General features: G+C 32.0%; 1 protein-coding gene across 1 annotated transcript in view; it reads right to left on the bottom strand.

The window, feature by feature from the left end:
- The window catches only part of LOC145296733 (DBH-like monooxygenase protein 1), a 71,546-nt gene that overhangs the window by 32,128 nt on the left and 17,822 nt on the right, over positions 1-21,596 (bottom strand). The window contains exons 4-8 of the mRNA XM_080142754.1: positions 19,940-20,023; positions 17,974-18,153; positions 7,906-8,008; positions 4,249-4,430; positions 90-284 (exon numbers count right to left, since the gene is read on the bottom strand). Coding sequence (XP_079998880.1) covers positions 90-284; positions 4,249-4,430; positions 7,906-8,008; positions 17,974-18,153; positions 19,940-20,023 — 744 coding nt within the window. The remainder of the gene's footprint in view (positions 1-89; positions 285-4,248; positions 4,431-7,905; positions 8,009-17,973; positions 18,154-19,939; positions 20,024-21,596) is intronic.

Below are 21,596 nucleotides of genomic sequence, written 5' to 3'. Positions count from 1 at the left end.
TCCATTCGGGCGGAATAAAAAAGTCGGAGGCATTACTTTAGGAACGTCCCTCGCAAATTGTTCAATTCAATATGATCGTGGCGACTTACCGGACGAAATTCGATTTCCTTACTTAAGAAAATCATTTCTTGATAATTAAAATCGTAGTTTCTGTCAGCCGAGATTGTAGCAATTAGTTGGTCGTTTCGATAATGCTGAAGCAGAATCTGTCGGGCGAGAAGATGACCATGAAGGAACGTCGCAAACATTTTAATTACGGTATTTTGGTCTTTCGGCGGAAATGTCTGTTGAAACAAACAAAAAAAAAAGAAAGAGAAAGTTATCATCTTCGTACTCATAGCATTTTCAATATTTTCAACATAATGATTCGCAGTAATATTGCTATGCCTACAACCGTTTAATACCGGGCAACGCCGGGTATATCTAGTGTATCAATAGAAAAAAATCATATGGACACTATAAAACAACCTTGGCAGCTGGTTAGAAGTTTATTAAAAAAATATAGATTTCTTAGAGATTAAAAGTAAATAGTCAAAGTGGTTATCATTTGCTGATATAATAGCAAAATGGCGAAGGAATCTTGATTTTTTGCCCCCCCCCCACCTCCGAAAAAAAAAAAACACATTCAAATGGTGAAGAAAAGAAGAAATTATAATAATAATAATGATGATAAAAACGTTAATTGCCTCAGGTCACTTCACCGATTAAAATCAACCCTGAAAGAAATTCTTGAGAATATTTCTTCAAATTTTAAATGTGTGGACTATTTCAGTTATCCTACTGAATATGTAAACAGATTTTATTTTCTTAATGGTTGATACGCAGAAACGTTTTGTTTTAATTATTTGCCATTGTGTAGCCTTATTGGCAGGAGAAATGGAGTGAATATAAACCCCAAACATATTTGCAAGAAATAAGATTTTACCAAACGCCAGAGGGTTTGGTCTAATATCGATCTACGTGGCAGACAAAAAACAAAAAACAAAAACTTGATAAATGGATGCCTCATGAAAATAAGAGAAGCAAGCGTAATGAGGTTGCCGAAAATATATCCACGGGGGTCCTTTCTACTCTCTTTTAAAAGAGTACAAAGTGGACGGTAGGTTTATTTTCGGCATCCTCATAATTTATTGGGTCCGCCATGACAGTCTCTTTTTCTCCCTCCTTCCTGGAGAGCTCGGGTTAAGGGTACATAACTCAGTGTTATGTTTACAGACGGTAGGTTTATTTTTGGCATCCTCATAATTTATTGGGTCCGCCATGACAGTCTCTTTTTCTCCCTCCTTCCTGGAGAGCTCGGGTTAAGGGTACATAACTCAGTGTTATGTTTACAGACGGTAGGTTTATTTTCGGCATCCTCATAAGACGCGTTTCACGTTTTTATTTTTTTAGTACTTACAAAGTTTTTGACAATCGAAGGAAGAATCGACTTTTTCTCGACCACAATCTGTTCCAGCTAACATTTATCGTTGGTAAACTTTTGACCTTAAAGTCCTTTTTATCTCTTAACATCAAGTACCTTCATGTCTTGTCTGGAGCAATTTCCATAAGATAACATATCATCCAAATACGGCTATGTTTTAATATATGTTTAAGTGTTAATTTTACACATTTAGGACTGCGACCAAATTTCAAACAATTTTTACTGTTCATAGGAACATTATTTAGAAAAATCAATTTTCGTTCAGTAAAACAAAAATTATAATAAAATTACTGCTGATCAAACGTTCTCAGAATATGTAAGGAACGGAGAAACGTCTTTTTCTGATTGGCTGTTGGCTACCATAGCAACTAAATCTGCTTGCCCTCCTTGCAATGTTTTCATTCGTTGCGCGCCCGCATTATTCGCCCTGTCGCCATGATTACGTTGATTCAGCTACTACTGTCGCTAATAATTTACCGCTGTCCCGATCTGTCGTACAGATGTACTGTCGCTGATAATTCACCGTCGTTGTGGTCAGTCGCTAACCGACCTTTTGCCTTGGCAAAACTGACTACTGACTATTTATATACGTAATTATGTCTTTTTTAAAAATTTTTTTATCTAGCCAATTTAAGAAGTTGGTAATAGTTTTTTAATGGATTATTGACAAAGCAAAACCTGAAAAAATCATGGATTACATAAAAAATGCGAGCATGAAAAGTATTATGGTTAAGATTAAACTTAGAAAAGTAAAAGGACTAATTGTTAAAACTGGAAAAGAAAAAGACAAGATATTCTAGCAAAAAATATTATAAATTTATAACTTAAAAAATTGCAGCATTAAGAATTGATTACATAATGCTTACACGCAATAACCCTTATCCCCGAGTGGCCTACGGGCCTTGATAAGTGGTGACCACTGTGTAAAAAAAAAATTAATTAAAAAAATAACTTCATGCTGCAATATTGTATTTTTTACTAGAATATCTTGTTCTTTTCTTTTCCAGTTTTAACAACTAGTCCCTTTACTTCTCTAAGTTTTATCTTAACCATATTACTTTTCATGCATGCATCTTTCTATGTAATATAATATACATTTCTCAAAGGATGGTAAACTCTTTCTAATTTGAAAGGAGAATGCTAACAAATGTTCACACAACGTAGTGTCAAATCTTGCTGAAGGTATAATGAAGCGGTAGCTCTTATTGTAACAGAGTGTCGACGAATGAGAAAAACAGCAGTAGCCGCATTTGAAAGCACGTATGTAAATTGGCAAGTGTTCCTGCGTGAACACTTGCTAATTTACATATGTGCTTTTACTCTATTTTTTCACCCTTTCTAATCATTTAAATTACAATCGTTTTAAAACAACTATGTCTTCTTTTCAGAACGTTGAATATAAGTGAGGAAAAAGCAAATTCGCACAATTTTCTTATATCAGTTCAAGTCGGCTGAAAAGTTGCTGAAACAGCTACCAAGATCAACGAAGCGTTTGGAAAAAAGGAACTACTACTGAACGCACAGCACAATGGCGGTTTTAGAAATTTTGTGGCGGCCATGAGAGTCTTGAAGACGATGAGCGACGAGAGTTGAAAATGATGAACGATCGATCATCAGATGTTGACAACGATAACTTAAGAACTTTAGTCGAAGCCAATCCACGCACAACTGTTCAGAGACTTGCTTCTGAATTAGACATAACGTATACGACGATTTCCAGCCACTTGAGAGAGATCGGAAAGACAAAAACTTGATAAACTAACAACCAAAAGAAACACCGTTATGAAGTGTCATTTCCCCACTTTTACGCAAGAAGAACGACCAGTTTCTCGACTGGACTTTAACTTGCAATCAAAAGTGAGTTCTTCACGACAATCGGTGACAGCCAGCTAAGTGAGTAGACGCCACCGAAGCTCTACGACATTTCCCGAAGCCAGAGTTGCATCAAAAGATTATACTGACTGTTTGGTGGTCTGCGCCCGGCCTTATCCATTACAGTTTTTTTGAATGAAAGCGAAACCATTACGACAGAGAAGTACTGTTAATAAATAGATGAAATGCATCAGAAACTCTTCCTCATTCGCCATACTCCCTTGACTTCTCACCTATTGACTACCTCCTTTTCAAGCATTTCAACAACTTTTTGGGTGAGAAATGCTTCCAAAACCTAAGCGATATTAAAAACGTTTTCAATGACTTCGTCGTCACTAGAAATTTTTTACGTTACTGACATAAATACACTTGTTTTGCGTTAGCAAAAGTGTGTTGATTCTGAGGATGATTATTTCGATCAATAAAGTTTTGTTTGAGCCGAGATATGTTCATCTGTATTGAAAAGTAAAAACCACAAGAACTTTCTTGTCAACCTGATAAAGCACATGTGTGTGCGAAAAGACTTGGACATATAATGAAATGCGTTATTTTGGAAGAACCACGAATGAATGCATTTCATTTGCAATTAAAAAATGACGAGTCTGATTTTATTTATTTCCTTTTTTTTTATCATTCCTTTGCAATGAAGTCTCAGACAACGTGCGGGTTCAAGTGGTTTAAATGTAACGATGGCTAAAGTGTAACACCTACGTTACAAAAGTAAACGAAGGATTTGTCAAGCAATTGTTGATGTCATAAGAATCAGAAATGAATACTAAATGATGTTTAAATATTGTAATGCAAACATACATGAAAGGCATTTGTCTCGTTCTTTACAAACACTGCGCGTAGTATGTTTTATTAGAAGTGCAAACAACTGTAAACGTATTATAAAACAGCAGCATAAAATGAAATTTACGCGTTTGAAAGAAAATGAAACAGGTTTTACTGACCTCATAAACACATTTAGAACGACAGACGCCCTGGTATCGGAATGTCGTTTGATAAGGTGGAATCGGCTGAACAAGTGGGAAGCCATCTACAGACACGATTTGGCCGATCTCCAATATGCCGGCGTCATACTCTCGTGTAGCTGGAACGAGAACTATTTCAAACCCAGACGAATCACGGAAACCTGTGGGAAAAAAAGAATAGACACGTGAATTAACAGAAATCAACGGTTTAGAAAAGTGGCTTTTAAATCTGAGAAGAAGATTCCGAATATCTTCAGATGCGTCACAAGATGTTTATGTAATATTCTCTACATGTTTATGTAATATTTTATATTTCTACATGTTTATGTAATATTTTATATTTCTACATGTTTATGTAATATTTTATATTTCTACATGTTTATGTAATATTTTATATTTCTACATGTGTATGTAATATTTTCTACATTTCTATCGGATCTCTTTATCTTTAAGATTTCACGTTTCTAAATTTCTTTGACTAGTATTATTTGGATTATTCGAACTACTGTTTTCATCTTAAGTGTTATTTTCACTTCAGGTTTGCCAGGGATACCCGTGGCGTAGTGGATAGAGTACTTGGTTAAATTCAGCTGTAAAGTTGTAAAGAGAATTGCTTATGATTTCTACCCAGTCATGACTGGCGGAATGATCGTACGCTACCCCCGTGAATTAAATAAAGGGTTCTATTTGAAATTCCCTGCATATTCCCAAGTTCGACAGAAAGATTCACGAGTTCGATTTGAAGATTCCTAAGTTCAGCAAAGAGATTTCTGAGTTCGACAGAAAGATACCCGAGTTCGACAAGATACACCTGAAGAATTTTCGAGGGTGGAGTAATTCTTCATATTTACAGATTTTTGTTTGTATATGCCAATTTAAAAGAATAAATAAATTGTATGAAGCTGCTCGATCGTTATAAGTAGTTATATATTAAGATACTACACCAATTGATTAAAATTATATTAACTAATCTGAATTTCGAGAGAGTTTCTATTAAGTACATACCAGACTGGCAGCGAAGGGAAATGGATCCAGCGCCCCTAATGAGTGACGTTATAGTGTCGATTTTTTCGGTTATCGATTTTCAATATTTATCGAAGGCATTTCCATACAAAATATATCTAATAATGCTTCCAGTCACATAAAGTACCTTTATATGAAGTTTCAAAGTAAATTGGCACAGTCATTTCAGAGTCCATAAAAACAAACTCACACATACACATACAAATGCCTTTTATATATTAGTAGATTTAAAGTAATCAACACTGAACACAATAAATGTGCTAGTCACATCACATTTACTCAAATGTGTAAAATCAACACTTAATTTTTAATTAAAAAAAAAACTGAATCAGATATAAAAATAATTAACTGTGAATACATCAAAACGTATAAAAACATATGATAAAATCTGTTGAAAAGTATTTATAATAATAAAAGTTGTTTTCATTTAGAAAACAAATTTTATGACCTTGATACGTAAAATAACTAACTAAAAATTAATTATTAAATGCAAAATGTTAAATTAGTTGTTGTTATCTTAATTTCAAGACAAATATTTAGAGCACCTTATGCACATTGAATATGACGTACATAACAATATATAGATGCTAATACATTGTTGTTAACTTATGTAATGTTATATAAACTAGCGGGGGTACCCGGCGTTGCCCGAGTGTTTGTTTCCGGGACGGGGGGGGAGTTTTTAAAAAATGTTATGGTAGGTAAGTAGGAAGGATCAAACCCGGAGTCATGAGTAAAAGTAGGAAAATAAAGTGTGAAAAAAAAACAAAAAAAAAAAAAACATCTGCAACGTTAACAGTTCGGCCACCAAGAAAAGTCTATTCCAGTTGTTTAGGAAAAAAAAAAAAACGACTACGGTAGGTCGGCGCGAACGTGAAAATATAATGTGAATTGTCCAGCACGTTAACCACTACGCCACAGAGCACTGCAGCTTAGTTTAGTGATTTTAAATAACTTCACATGAAAGAACTACGAAGCCAAACCGGTGTTCTCTTCTCAACTGTTCCTTGTGAACGATCCCCAAACGGTGTTAAGTGGTGGCAGGGGGAGGAGTAATTTATTAGAGAGAAAATATTTTACCACTTCCATTGATCTTAACTGATTTTGGCCGTGACTTCTCAGCAGAAAAAGTATAGAAATCTAAGATTATCGAGGAATTTGAGAAATAATAAGCCTATAACACACCTCAGATATTGTTCTGCCGTTTGTGCATATTATATTTGCATGAAATATCTTGATTTTTAATCCTATTAATGTCAAAATCCGACGGGAAAAAATGAGTTCATTTTATTTATATAGAGAAGAGAAGAAGAATAGATAGAAGATAGAAGAAGAAGAAGATAGAGAAGAGAAGAGAAGAAGAGAAGAGATAGAAGATAGATAGAAAAGAATAGATAGAAGAAGAAAGAATAGAAGAGAAGAAGAGAAGAGAAGAGAAGAGATAGAGATGACAATACACTGGTGATGACTTATATAACATTGTATGGACCATAATGCACTGCTGATGACTTAATATAACATTGTATAGGTCATAATACGCTACAGATAACTTATACAACATTGTACAGACCATAATACACTGATGATAACTTATATAACATTATATGGACCATAATATACTGCTGATAACTTATATAACATCGTTACCACGATACACTGGTGATAACTTATATAACATTGTATATACCATAATACACTGCTGATGACTTATATAACTACAATGTTATATAAGACGATAATATACTGCAGATGATTAATATAATATCGTTAAGATGTTATTATGCTGCAAATAACTTATATTACATTGAATACACGATAGTACACTGCAGATGACTTGTATAAACCAACAGAATAGGTAAAAATAATCTGCAGGTAATAAATTTTGGACGTGTATTATATTCTTTATCTCAAGAAAAAAATTGAAAACTTCAAAAACAGTTTTTTTTTTACATGGGGATCACCACTTATCAAGGCCCGAAGGCCACTCAGGGATAAGGGTTATTGCGTGTACAGTAATCAATGAGATAGTATTGTAGTAATCATTAGTATTGGGGTTTTTGATAGAGTGTCTTACTTAAGGGGGAGGTTTGTCAGGAGTTTGTTGATGTTGGACTTGAATACGTCCAAGTTGTAGTCAGGTGGGAAAAATGCAAACGGCAGAGAGTTCCACTGGCGTGCAGTTAATAAATTGCAATGAGCACATGTGTAACCTATATATTTGAAGTCAATCACACATTTTAACTGCACTAATAAAACTGATGCGCCATACAAATGCGCATTGAATCATTAAATCAGCGATTTTTTCTCAATCAGACCATAAAAATTAATAAATAGCTTTTTATCACAAAACTCATAATTCCCGTATTTTTCTTTTATTGCCTTTTATTCTTTTCGTCTAATAACTCTTCCATAACTTTTTTATATTATAATCTTTTTTGAGTAGTTTTGAAATATGTTTCATGCTTTAATCCATTCATGTTTTTCATTCATTAATTCATTTGTTTTTTCCTTCTCATTTTCAGACATTCAGTCACTATTCGCATTTATTATTCAAATACCACGATCTGGTTTTCATTAATCAATGTAAAGAAAAATAATCTTCAAACACATTACCTGTTTTTTCTTCGGGATTATCGTAATGTATTTCCAGTACAAATATGTTTTCTGCTGCAGATTCATCAAGAGGTAATCCTACATGGGCCGGCAGAGGGAAACTCTTTAGAAAAGATTTTGAATCATTTATTGAAATCGTTGTTTGGATTTGTTGTCAACGGCATTATATATAAATACATTGGCTTTCTTCAGGATCAGCAGCCCTGTGTTGACAAAGACTTTTAAAAGACTTTCTGCGGTCCTTGTCGGCTGGACGAAGAAATAGTCTTTACGTGAACTTTTATAATAAAAAATATATTTATGAAACGAGCTGGTGCTTTTTTATTTATTTATTTATTTTTTAAATCGAACATCATGAGAAAGTGGGAAGGATTTTTAAGAAAGCCTTTGAAAGTCTCTGTCAATGTAGAAGTACTGATCTTGAAGAAAATGATATATCATCGGAAAACACACACACAGACAGACATACACACGCATCTATATATTTATAAAAGTGAATGTGTGTGTGTGTCTGTCTGTCTGTCGGTGTGTCTGTCTGTGTACATTTCTCTACACAATAACTCTGTCAATTTTTAGTCTACAGACTCGAAATTTGATATACAGAGTACTGAAATTTGGGAAAATCTATATGGTCGGTTTTCGGCCAGAAATTTGGCTGTTAAGGGATCAAAGTTCAACGATTTGACCTTTGAGAACTCTACCAAACTCCTCCGCCAAGTTTGGGTCTAAACACTTGAAATTTTAGATATAGGTACCTTGGACATGGATCTAACTTAATAACTTGATTAGAGCCCAAAACAATAAATGTTAAGGGGTCATAATAGGGGTCAAAGTTTAAAAAAATTGACCATTTTTTTTTGCTCAGCATACACCTCCAAACACCCGGGCAACGCCGGGCTGAAATCCTAGTATATATATATCTATATTTTTATAAAGTAATAGGGTTCGTGTGTTTCTGTCTGTGTGTACAGCTCTCCATCATCAACGAAATATAAAGGAGATAAGAGGGTAGATCTCTCCTGGTAGAGAAACATTAGAACCCATTTTAGGATGTTTCTGTTATAGGAGACATAAGAATCTTTGCCTAATTTCTTTATATACTATTCTACAAACCACCCCCATATCGAATGACTTATGCTCATTTGCATATCACATTATATTAAATCTCTTTAACTAATTACCTCGACCTTATTACATATTGGAAATATTCTAATCATTTCAACTGTACTATTTACAAAATCTATTTAACATTTAATCTATCTATCTATATATCACATTATATTAAATCTCTTTAACTAATTACCTCGACCTATATATCTATTAAAACAGAGATGTGTGTGCCACAGACGATTTCTGATTGGTTAATCCAATAATCACATCTCCTAAAAAACAATCGTTTCTACGCTCTTACCTTTACCATAAAATATTATGGCTTTATTTATTGTCCATCTTGGAAGGATTTAATTTTTTAATAACTTGTTATTTACAAATTAAAAAAATACGAACCTATTATACGAAACTAAACTACACGAAACGCGCACACACGCACACACACACGTTCACTACCGTCACGTTGTTATGGCAACCAAACCCGCTGACTTTTGGCCTTTTGGTCAAGATCAAAGTGTAGTATCTGTTCTTCAGATGCTGCACTTCATTTTCTTGTTCTCTTTCGTTAGAGGAGAAATCCTTCACGACTGAGACAATTTTTATTTTTGTACCTTTTCTCCACGTTAAAAAACGACCCTGGTGTCTAACTCTGTCGCGTGGGGAGGCATAGTAAATAGGTACATAAACAGTAAACACACATAGTAAATGTGATTTTCTTAAATTCATTTCGGGTTTGTATTACTGTACACATAGATTCGAATAAGTTGCCAAAAAACAAATATATAACAAATAAATGTTATCAAAGGCAAGATTAATTACCTTTCTACCAAACTGGATATATTTTTCGTGTTTTTATTCAATTTAACATGTTTATTCAGCTCGAAAAGCATACAGTGTTTACCGATGTATTGGAAAATTCAAGATGGCGGCCGATTCTCTCTTTAACACGGTAAGTTTGGAAAAAGGTGTAATAAATAAAAAACCGGTTAAAATACTGTTAAAAACTCGCTCAATATATGTTACCGTGACATAGGTTGACATATATTCGGCGGGTTTTTAATAGTATTTTGTATAGTTTTTTATTTATAACACCTTTTCCCAAACTTACGGTGTTAAAGAATGTGTGAGACGCCATCTTGAATTTTCCAACACATCGGTAAACACTGTATTCTTTTCGAGCTGAATAAACATGTTAAATTGAATAAAAACACGAAAAATATATCCAGTTTTTATCGGTTTTTTACCTTCTCTGCAGAAGTACAAAAAAAAAAAAAAAAAAAAAAAAAAAAAAAACGGAAGGTACTTTTACAGAATGTTAAACTAACCCTAACCGATGTTTTATGTTTAGTTTAGGAAAAGTCAGAAGAAACAAAAGTCATTATTGCATGAAATATACGTATTTAGTTGAAGTATTGTTTATGTCAATTCTTTCGAAGAAATTTAGCAAGAATACCTGTAAACCAGGAAATCGGTAAAATGTCATCATGGATGAATACTTGTCTATTATAATTTCTACCCTTGACAAAAACTTAGCCATAACAAAAGAGATTTATTGTTCAGATTGTTTTTGAGATTGATTTCTAAAAAGATATTTTATAAATAAAATCGACTTTAAAATTAAAGACTTAAATTACAATAATTGAATTTAAACATTCTTATTTCAATATTTGGCACATAACACCTGCAAAAATGATCACAATGTCAGGATTCCATTTTATTTCAGAATCAATGGCAAATTGTGTAGATTGATATCTCATTATATTAAATACTAATATTTAACATTAGTTTATCATTTAAGCCGATAAAAAGCCCTTTTTTTTTTCGAGTCATAAAAGGATTTGGAGTTTCCTAATCAAACTTTCGGGTGCAGTTGCACGCTCTCAAAATAACTAAAGTGTTGGCTTTAAAAAAATTGGTTCATTAAAACTAAACAGGTTTAGTTTTAACATTAAAAAAAATTTTTTTTAAAAAAATCGCTTTGGTAATTAGATATGTCGTATGGTTATCCCTAATCGCTGAATAAAACCGCTAACGAGTTGAATGATTACGACATAAAATTAAACTCGGGTTCCTGAAACGGAAACTTCGTTTGTTTTTGTTTTTTTTCTTATCAATATATTTACATTGTTATTTTGTTTTCATTTTCAATCATTCGAACAGTTTTCTTTTTCAAGTAATCCAAGTTACAAAATTCCCACTGTTTACTATGCTAAAATCACAATGACTAATGTATACCTATTAACCCTTATCCTTGAGTGGCCTCTGGGTCTTGATAAGTGGTGACACCCATGTAAAAAAAAATCACTCGAACAGTTTTCTTTTTATAATGTACAGTTTTAAAAGTTTAAAAACTATATAGTTTTTACTTCAGGAAAATTAAGGGGTCAGTTTTTACGATGTGCCCTGTTAAAATACTGTTAAAAACTCGCTCAATATATGTTACCGTGACATAGGTTGACATATATTCGGCGGGTTTTTAATAGTATTTTGTATAGTTTTTTTATTTATAACACCTTTTCCCAAACTTACGGTGTTAAAGAGGGTGTGAGACGCCATCTTGAATTTTCCAACACATAGGTAAACACTGTATGTTTTTCGAGCTGAATAAATATATTACATTGAATAAAAACACAAAAAATATATCCAGTTAGGTAGAAAAGTAACTTATCTTTCCTTTGATAACATTTATTTATATATTTGTTTTTGACTATTTTTTCGAATCTATGTGTACAGTAATACAAACCCACGATATGAATAATCACGTTGTTATATATATATATATATATATATATATATATATATATATATATATATATATATATATATATATATATATAAATATAAATATAAATGAGATTATAGCAGTTAAAAAACATTTTTAAAACACACACACACCTTTTTCAAAGTGATCAGAAATCGTATAAAAGTAAAAAGGGTAAATTTTTACTTACTTTCCAACTTAATCACCTTTAACGTGACTTTTACAGTTTTTTTTTAAATGGAATTCATTTACCGATACAAAAGAAATGATAAGTAAATAAATCCATAAATAAATATTATAAATGGTTTATTTTAATACTTGCCAGGATGCGGAGGAAAATAAATGAAGGGGGAGGGGAATAAAATAAAAATATTTTGGAAACAGAGTAAGTTTGAAAGAATTGCTTTGCACAGAAAGAAATTAATGAAAAAATAAAATTAAAATTTCTTTTCTTTCTTGATTTTTTTTTAGTTTTTTATGAAAAAGGAAGTCAAAATTAAGACTATAAAAAACAATTTTTATTAAGAGCGAACCTCAGTCGTCAGGTCTGTAAAAAAAAGACGTGGAATAATAAATGTTTTCTAATACAAATTGTTTTTACTTATGTGTTCATTTGTCTCTTTGAAGTTCGTTTGTTTAATATATCGGTTTGCAATATAATTTTGTCATTCTGTCAGACTCAAATTTTAAATCTATATATCTATAAAAGTGAAAGTGTGTGTGTGTGTGTGTGTGTGTGTCTGTGTACATTTCCCTACGAAATAACTCTGTCAATTTTTAGTCTACAGACTCGAAATTTGATATACAGGGTACTGAGATTTGGAAAAATCTATGTGATCGGTTTTTAGCCAGAAATTTGGCGATTAAGGGGTCAAAGTTCAACGATTTGAGCTTTGAGAACTCTACCAAACTTCTCCGACAATTTTGGGTCTACACACTTGAAATTTTAGATATAGCTTCCGTGGACATGGATCTAACTTAATAACTTGATTTGAGCCCAAAACAATAAATTTTCAGGGGTCATAATAGGGGTCAAAGTTTAAAAAATTACCCTCTTTTTTTTGCTCAGCATACACCTCCAAACACCCGGGCAACGCCGGGCACCCATGCTAGTATATATATATCTATATAATTATGTTATAAAGAGTACATCTTTAACAAAGCAAAACTCACCAAGAGAAGAAAAGCTCAATACTATCAAGAGGAGCAAGACACAATAATATTATATGAATGATGAAGAATCTACTTTGTTCACTTTCTCTTCTATCTTCCTTATTTTATTATTGGCTCTTCTTTAATGGTCCAAATTATTTCATTGTGGCTTATATATATTTTCTTAATATTACTTACATATAGTTTACCCTTCCAATTTACCTATAAATGTTATAGCTACGTTGAATCACTATTTACCATTTTATCCTCATGCTCATTTCATTTCTAAATGTCATTAAGCCAGTTTTTTCTATGCTTGCATATTGTATAATTCTGCCCCTTCTCCTCTTCTTATTAGAAACATTTAGCTTGGAAATGTCATGGCCTAAAGAGTTTTTATCTTAAATTTCCCCTTAACGTTCCCTTGTTGTTCTGATGATATAATAAAGTTATATATAACTCTTATTCCTCATCTTTCATTTAATACACACACACACACACACACACACACACACACACACACACACACACACACACACACACACATATATATATATATATATATATATATATACTTGCTAATAGAGTAAGAGGTGGCTTCGTAGCCGGGTTCTAATCTCCCAACCTGTAGTAATCGTGTCACCCTTCACTGATGATTACCGAAAAGATGAAACACTAGTGTGTGCAGGTATTAAAAATTTATTATTTTAATATACATATACATATAAATATACATACATATGTACACACACACATATATATATATATTGTACACACACACACACACACACAAACACACATATATATATTATCAGAATAAGGGAAATAGTATATCGACGAAATAGAGAAATAAATAAGGAACAACTTGTTTTGTCCCTTTAATATATATATATCCCGGTGTTCTACTATATATATATATATATATATATATATATATATATATATATATATATATATATATATATATATAATTATATATATATATATATATATATATATATATATATATATATATATAAAAGCTGAGACGATAAAGCATAAAGGTACATGAAAACTGTATTACGTTATTAAGTCAATAAAAGTTACAGAAAGACAAAAAAGAGAGAAACCTGTTTAGGTCATGACATTTTGAAGTTAAATTCTTCTCGTCATAAAAGGAGAAAAAGCCAACATAATACAAAAGTAAAGGGAAAAGACAACACCGATTTGAAATATTTTATATATAAATGGTCTGTATTGTTATGATTTTAGTTTCAAAAACTTTTTAAGATAATTTTGTATATAAAACTCTAAATATTTATGGAATATATATATATATATATATAATATAAAGCTGAACGTTTGTGTGTGTGTCTGGTCACGAATAGGCTCCTATATGGTTGACTATTATAGAAAACCGATCACATATAATGATAGAAGATGTATCGAGACACAGGAATGGGTATATTTGATCTGGCGTAATGATGATTCATTAAAATTGTGGGGTCTACGTACGCGCCTGGTCAACAAAGTATGGAAATAAAAAATTAAAAAATTAAAAAAACAAACGTTTACAAGTATTTTTGATATAGATGTACATAATAATACTTTGATAAGTATGTTTTAACTTAAATAGGGATCGTATGATAAAATTGTGGGGTCTGCGTTTGTGCCTGACCTCCATAGAATGGAAATAGGCACAAGCTTAATAAAATTGTGGGGTGTTCGTTCGCGCTTGACCTCCATAGAATGGAAATATGTCACAAATGTTAACAATGTTTTTTTAATATAGATCCAAAGAATGTTGTGATAAGTGTTTCAGTGTGAACAGGTATGGTATAATAAATTATGGGGTCTATCTATTTTATTTTTACTTTCATCATATTTTGCTTTGGTTTTGATAACCTCAAATTTGAAGCTATCTCTTTACAACCCTTCCTTTTCATAACCTATCATTCTTTCATAAATCAGAGTCCATTTTTTGTACGCCGTTTTTGAACCCAGTCAACGACGGATACTTTTGCTAGTATATATGCATATATATATATATATATATATATATATATATATATACACACACACATATATATATATATATATATATATATATATATATATATATATATATATATATATACGGTGGTGCCAAAAAAAGAATGTCCGCACGTGTCATAAAAAAGAAAAACTTAATTTAAGCTAAATTGAATGTAACTGTACAAACAACTGCTACCAAATTAAGTCTCATTTTATTCCTCTATAATTTTACCTGTTCATATTTGACTTTTAATTGAAATATCCTAGGGTTCACGTCAATTTAAAAAAGTAACTTCAAATTGAGAAGGCCAAAAGAAACTCCACACAATGGATTATTGTTATTTAAATGTAACTTTTTAGAACATTAATGCAACACAAATACAACAGGAACGCAATGAACTAGTTAATATTTAGTAGCATAGCCCTCCTGCAATTTTACAGCCTGCAATCTTTTGGTCATTACTTGAATTAGTACGCGGCAATACTCCGGTGAAAGGGCATCCTATTTCCTTTTAATTTTTGTTCAAAGTTCTTCCAGATTTGAAATTTTATCATTGCGTAGCTGTTACCTGATGTTATGCTATACGTTTTCGATAGAATTGAGGTCTGGAGATTGTACAGGTCGATGCAAACATGAAATATCATACTCTTCAAGGAAGCTCTTGACATTGCCAGATGTGTGAATGGAAGCATTATCCCGCATGAAGATGAGATTATCATCCAAATTCTGGCCAAAGTAGAGTAGAAAATTCTGTCAACATAATTATGTACTTGGCCGAATTAATTCGACCTTGCAAGCGAACTATAGGCCCTGAACCACTGGCATTTATAACACCTCACACGAAAACTGAACCTCCACCACTTTGCAACATTGAAACTGTGCACCTGGGATTAAATTATTCGTCTTTCCTTCGACGGAAGTACTGCCACCATCTCTGCCTAGCCTATTGAACTTGCTTCGTGGCTAAAAATTACTTTCGACCAATATGAAGAGTCATGATCTTCATTGCATCTGACGAAGTCAAGACGGCGCTTTCTACTCTTTACAAAAATCATTGGCTTGCAACACAGCCCCGCAAATTAAATTCATTAAATCTGGTCTTAATTGTAGAAAGAGAGCACTTCTTAACAAGATTACACTGTTATTTGATTTGGGGAGCTGTTTAAAATCTGTTTCTGACGCTGTATATCTTGATAGCATTGTCTTTCCTGTAAGAAGTAATTCTAGAACAACCAGATTTAGGGGCATTACGAACACTGCCGATGTTTTGATGCTTTTGTACAGTCATCCGTACCGTTTTCTCATCACATTGTCGCCGATTTCTCGATTAGATAAACCAGAAAGGTGGAGATTAATGAGCTTCTGACGACCACTAAGAAAAGGTCGAGGCATGTGTTACGTTGTATCACCTGGAACAATAACAATTGCGATAAGAGATACTTTGTTGCATAAAAAGTGGATATTTTAAACTGGTTTTGAGCTCATTTGTTGCTGCGAAGTTCGTGTTTGCCTTCTCGAGTTGAAGTTAATTTTTTTAGATTCACGTGAACACTAGGATACTTTAATTAAAAGTTAAATATGAACAGGGAAAATTATAGGAGAATAAAAGGCGAATCGAATGAAGTATAGGTTATTTAAACAGTTACATTGAATTTAGCTTATATTTGCGGTTTTCAAAAGAATGACAAGGGCAGACTTTCTTTTTAGCATCACTGTATATATATTGTTCATTTCTGTTTATATGAAATATCTAGATGTTTATGAAGTCTTGACATAATAATTTATAAAAGGACAAATTTAAAATTACGCTTACGTTTCTAATATATAGCCATAACAGCGTTTCCCAATTATAAATTTCGTAATTTATAAATTGCCGATATTGTTTGAAAATAAATATTTTCAGTTATGATAAAAAAAACAAAAAGCATATTTAGTATAGTTTCATTTTAGGTCACAATTCGTGTTTTCCGCTTTGTTGTTGCTCAATCTGATTACTAGTAACTTCACACTTTCATTACTAATATACAAATATACTGAAATAACATATAACAGAAAAACAGCACGTTTGAAGCAAAGTCAAATAAATATCTGACGAAGAGATCTTTCTCGAAATATCATATAACACGGATATACTACCAGATCGACTTTCCCAGGTTTCCAATGTGCAAATATAAATATAATGCGTATAAGAAATATGTGAATATGTACACATGTATTTGTAAGTTGTATTAATAAGACTTTATCACCTGCTTCAGCTTGTGTCTTTCCGTTACCTCTGCATTGTACCGCCTTGTACACATTCTATTTAACTACATACTATACAATGCTTCAAGCAAACTACATCCACCTCTTATTCATTTTGATGTTTTCACTGGATACTTGAAAACCGTGTTTGAGAAATTGATAGCTATTCTCTTTCTTTCCCTCTTTTTGTATATATATATATATATATATATATATATATATATATATATATATATATATATATATATATATATATACCCCCATATGTATATGTATATATAAATGCGCATATATATATATATATATATATATATATATATATATATATATATATATATATATATGAATAAATTTTTGTTTTTCTGATTTGTCAGCCACAATTTCCAATGGAGCCTTCACCAGTTTCTCCAAATAATTCTAGTTTTAACTGTGGACAAACAATGCTTAGTTCTTACTCTCTATCAACTAGTATGCGTGCCTAAAATATCTTCACTTCCAGTGTTCTCTTACTGTGCCCTTTTAGCACGTAGTTCACCTCACACCCAAATTATGTGTAAGGAAATAAGCCCAACCCCAGTCATACGCCTTACAAACCTTTTAAATGATTGACAGATTCCGTGGGTGCTTTGAACTGATTGAATGCGAGCATTCACCATCACCGTTCTTAGTGACGAATTCCAAATTCTAGAATTGAAATTCTATTCAAACTAATCCTAACCCTTAATCCTAATCATAAACTTATAATTAACAGGGACACAGCGTATACTATTACGTAACCTGATCTTACCGAACCACCAATGGCCCAAGCAAAAATCAATGATCGACAGGTATCCCAGTAATCCGGCATGTTCTCTGCGTAACAGCGGTGGCCCTTCTCGCCTTCGGTAACTGGTTTCGTTGTTTTGCAGTAATAAAGGAGGATGTGATGAACGAACAGTTCATTTCCTTTCGTTACGAACGGAGAGATCTGAAACAGAAACGAAAAAAAAATCTCAACAAAAGGTTGTATATTTTATAAGAAACATATTAATAGTACGGTTCTTGGCTACATGCAATATATTTGCATAATAGTACTATTTGGAAAGTGCCAAGGGCAGCGTTTACAATTAATAAATGTATGCTTAGATTAGCAAATGAAAAAATTAATACAACATGAATGGAACACCAGTTAGCAAGCTCTAACTCTTTTGGGAATGAAATGAGTAAACCTGAATTAACGAACAAAATATATTTATATATCAACAATTTTACAATAATGTAAACTATGCTGTTAAAGACTAAAGATCTTTTTTTTTTAGAAGTTCTGAAGTTTTTAAATAAGGAGCAAATAAAAGTTTGTATATATATGATTGCTGATAAAATATATTTTTGTATAGTTGTAAAGGTTAAAGACTTCCAAGTTATTGGGTATTTGAATATGTATGGCTAGGTTTCCTTCCTCTTATTGAAATACTCTTCTGGTACCAAAAGTACTATTGTTTTTAAATCCCCGAAACAGTGTTTCATGGTAAACAACTGATGATCCCTTAAAAATAAATTATTACTGGTACTATAGTGAATTCGAGAGAGCAAGTTGATGCAGTGATTTCAGGTGATTGAACAACTTACTGACTAAATAGTTTCCTAACGAATGATACAAAATAATTTTTTTTGTATAGTTTTAAAGATTTAAAACTTCCAAGACTATATATATATATATATATATATATATATATATATATATATATATATATATATATATATATATATATATATATATATACAACAACTTAAAGATGAGGATAATAGTTCGCAATAAATAAAAATGAATTCATATCTTTTTCTATTTCTTTCTTTTTTGTTGAGGTGTAGGAATACACAATATCTTAAATAAAAAAATAAAGAAAAACAAAATTTTTAACCGACTTATCAATTTTCTTTCAGTGTAATGACGCACACACAAACACTTCCCATATATATATATATATATATAAATATATATATATATATATATGTATATATATAATCAAGAAGTAAAAATTAATTTTATAACCTAAGAGCTCCTATAAACTTGAAGTGAATATAATTATTTATTTTATATAGCAATGCCAACCAAATAAAAAAGCCCAAGACAACCAATATAGGAAAGAGAACTTGTTACAGAACACAAAATTATTCGGATTTCAATTTGGATCTCTTTGTCAACAATAAACATCTGGTTTCTTTTTACGAGAGGATTAACATCATTTCGTCTTGAGAATACTTACCCTCTCAATATCATTTCATTCGGACTTTTAATCTGATTTTTATTTATTCTTTTTATTTTTCATTTTCTTTCCCAATTTATGAACTCTTTGCACTATTTTTTTTTCTTTTGCATTTATGATGAGTTTTCATATAATGTTGTTTCAATTAATGCCAGTACCAGCAAATTCACAGCTTCGCTATAATATTCATATGCTTATATACGTCCTCTGATAAGAAGAACGGATTTTTTAAAACTCTGCTGATTAAAGAAATTTTAATATTTCTTACTTGAGTATCCTGTCGAACAATAAATTTAAATATTGTACACATTTGTCGTGTTCCTTCTCTCAAATAAACTATCGCCATATTTCTGTTCAGAGCTTATCCTTGATTTGTTACCGCATTCTCACCTGTGAGAATTGAACGTTTTCCCAAGGTAAAATTAATCCCAATAAAATCTCCCAGTAAAACAGGCTAAATTTTTTATCCGTTCTTTGTTCAAAAGATTACGATAATAAATACTTTACCCTAATCACTTGCATCTTCTCCTTAAATGCCGGGACTTGTATACGTTTACACCAATACGTGGTGTCATCTTTAGGAATTAAAGTCTGAAATAAAAAAAAAACAACAAACAAACAAAAACAAAAAATAACAGTATATAAATGAAATATGAAGCATTGGTTATAAATAGAGAGGCCTATTTCAAAAAGTTGATCAAACAAACAATGATGATACATTGAATATTCGCCGTAAGATGCAAGCAAGGTTGGTTGTTTTTGTTTTACGGCATATCATCCCTTTTTAGGTTATTTAATGCCGGATCCGAAGATTTTGAAGAAAATTGTTTAAATAGAGTATATTTGTTGTTTTCAAGTCGGTTTCTATTTAACCCATAGTTGGGACCATAACAGCTACTACCACTCCGGGTCAGAGTGGACCTGGGAGCAATGGCAATTAAAGGGTTGCTCCACACTCTCCAAAACCCGCAATCTGGGGCCTCACCACTGGATATAGTTTAAGGTCATATCCAGGACTATATGCACGTAAGATCAATAACTTTTACAACCCTTACAGTTGACAACAGAACAACCCATTTAAAGTAACTTAGAGTCAACATAACACAGCGCACGCATAAAATGACTTACACGTTCAACTTATTCATTTGATCCAATCTGCGTAGCGATGAAAATATTATTTGACACCGTGCACTCCAATAGCTTTTACAACATGTTAGGAAATGACAGTGGTCAAGTGGTTAACGACCAGGACTAACGACCTGGGTGTTGTAAGTTCGAATCCAGTTCGTTCCACAAAAATCGTTTTAACTTAGGATGTTGGCAACCTTTATATGGCCCATCCCGAAAATACCCAATGTCTTTCTAGAAAGAATACTGATTAGAAAAAATATCAGGGAAACCGATGCCAACAATAGAATATTCGGATTCATACAATATGATGCTGATGCTGACGTTTATATTCTACAACTATGAAAAATTATCTTTTATAATAAATACCCGATTTGAGGCAATTACTCTTATTAGAACCGATGTATTTTTTTAATGAATAAAATAATAATTATTTATAGCATTTAGAATAAACCTTGTATGTCATGCACAGGATGTAAGGGAACAGCGAGGATACTAAAAAGAGCTCTCGGTTGGTTTCAATAAAAAGCAGGGCAATGTTGGCAGCTGGTTTGGCTGCCCCATACCCAGCATTACAATCTTAAAAGGAAGAAAATTAAAAAAACCCCAAAAAATCATGTAGTGAATATTATTCCATTTTGTCTTGATTTTAGATAGACATTTTAATAATGATGTAATTCGAATTGTAAAAAGAAAAACATTGTAACACATTGTTGTTGCGAATTGAGAGTTCAAGTTTGAGATGCGAATTCCTTGCTGATGTCACGTGATACTGCGCAGTTGCATACTCTCCTCAAATGTCTAAGCTCTCTCTGTACAGTGCAGCCTGGTATTAGGATAGCATACCCCTAACCTTAACAGAAAATAAAATGAGTATACCAAATAGTAAAAAATAAATGAAAAAGCGTTTTGTCTTTTGTAACCCTTACCCTAAAAATAATGTTTTAAACGGTAATACTTGTTAAGAAAAAAGAATAAACAAAACAAAACAAAAACAAAATAAAAATACCTAAAAATAAAAGCAAAAAATATTTTC

Source organism: Euprymna scolopes, chromosome 17, assembly GCF_053919585.1.
Source record: "Euprymna scolopes isolate OS-2025 chromosome 17, ASM5391958v1, whole genome shotgun sequence".
Lineage (NCBI taxonomy): Eukaryota > Metazoa > Mollusca > Cephalopoda > Sepiida > Sepiolidae > Euprymna > Euprymna scolopes.
The sequence above is the reverse complement of the archived record's forward strand: the minus strand, read 5'-3'. Positions and strand labels throughout refer to the sequence as shown.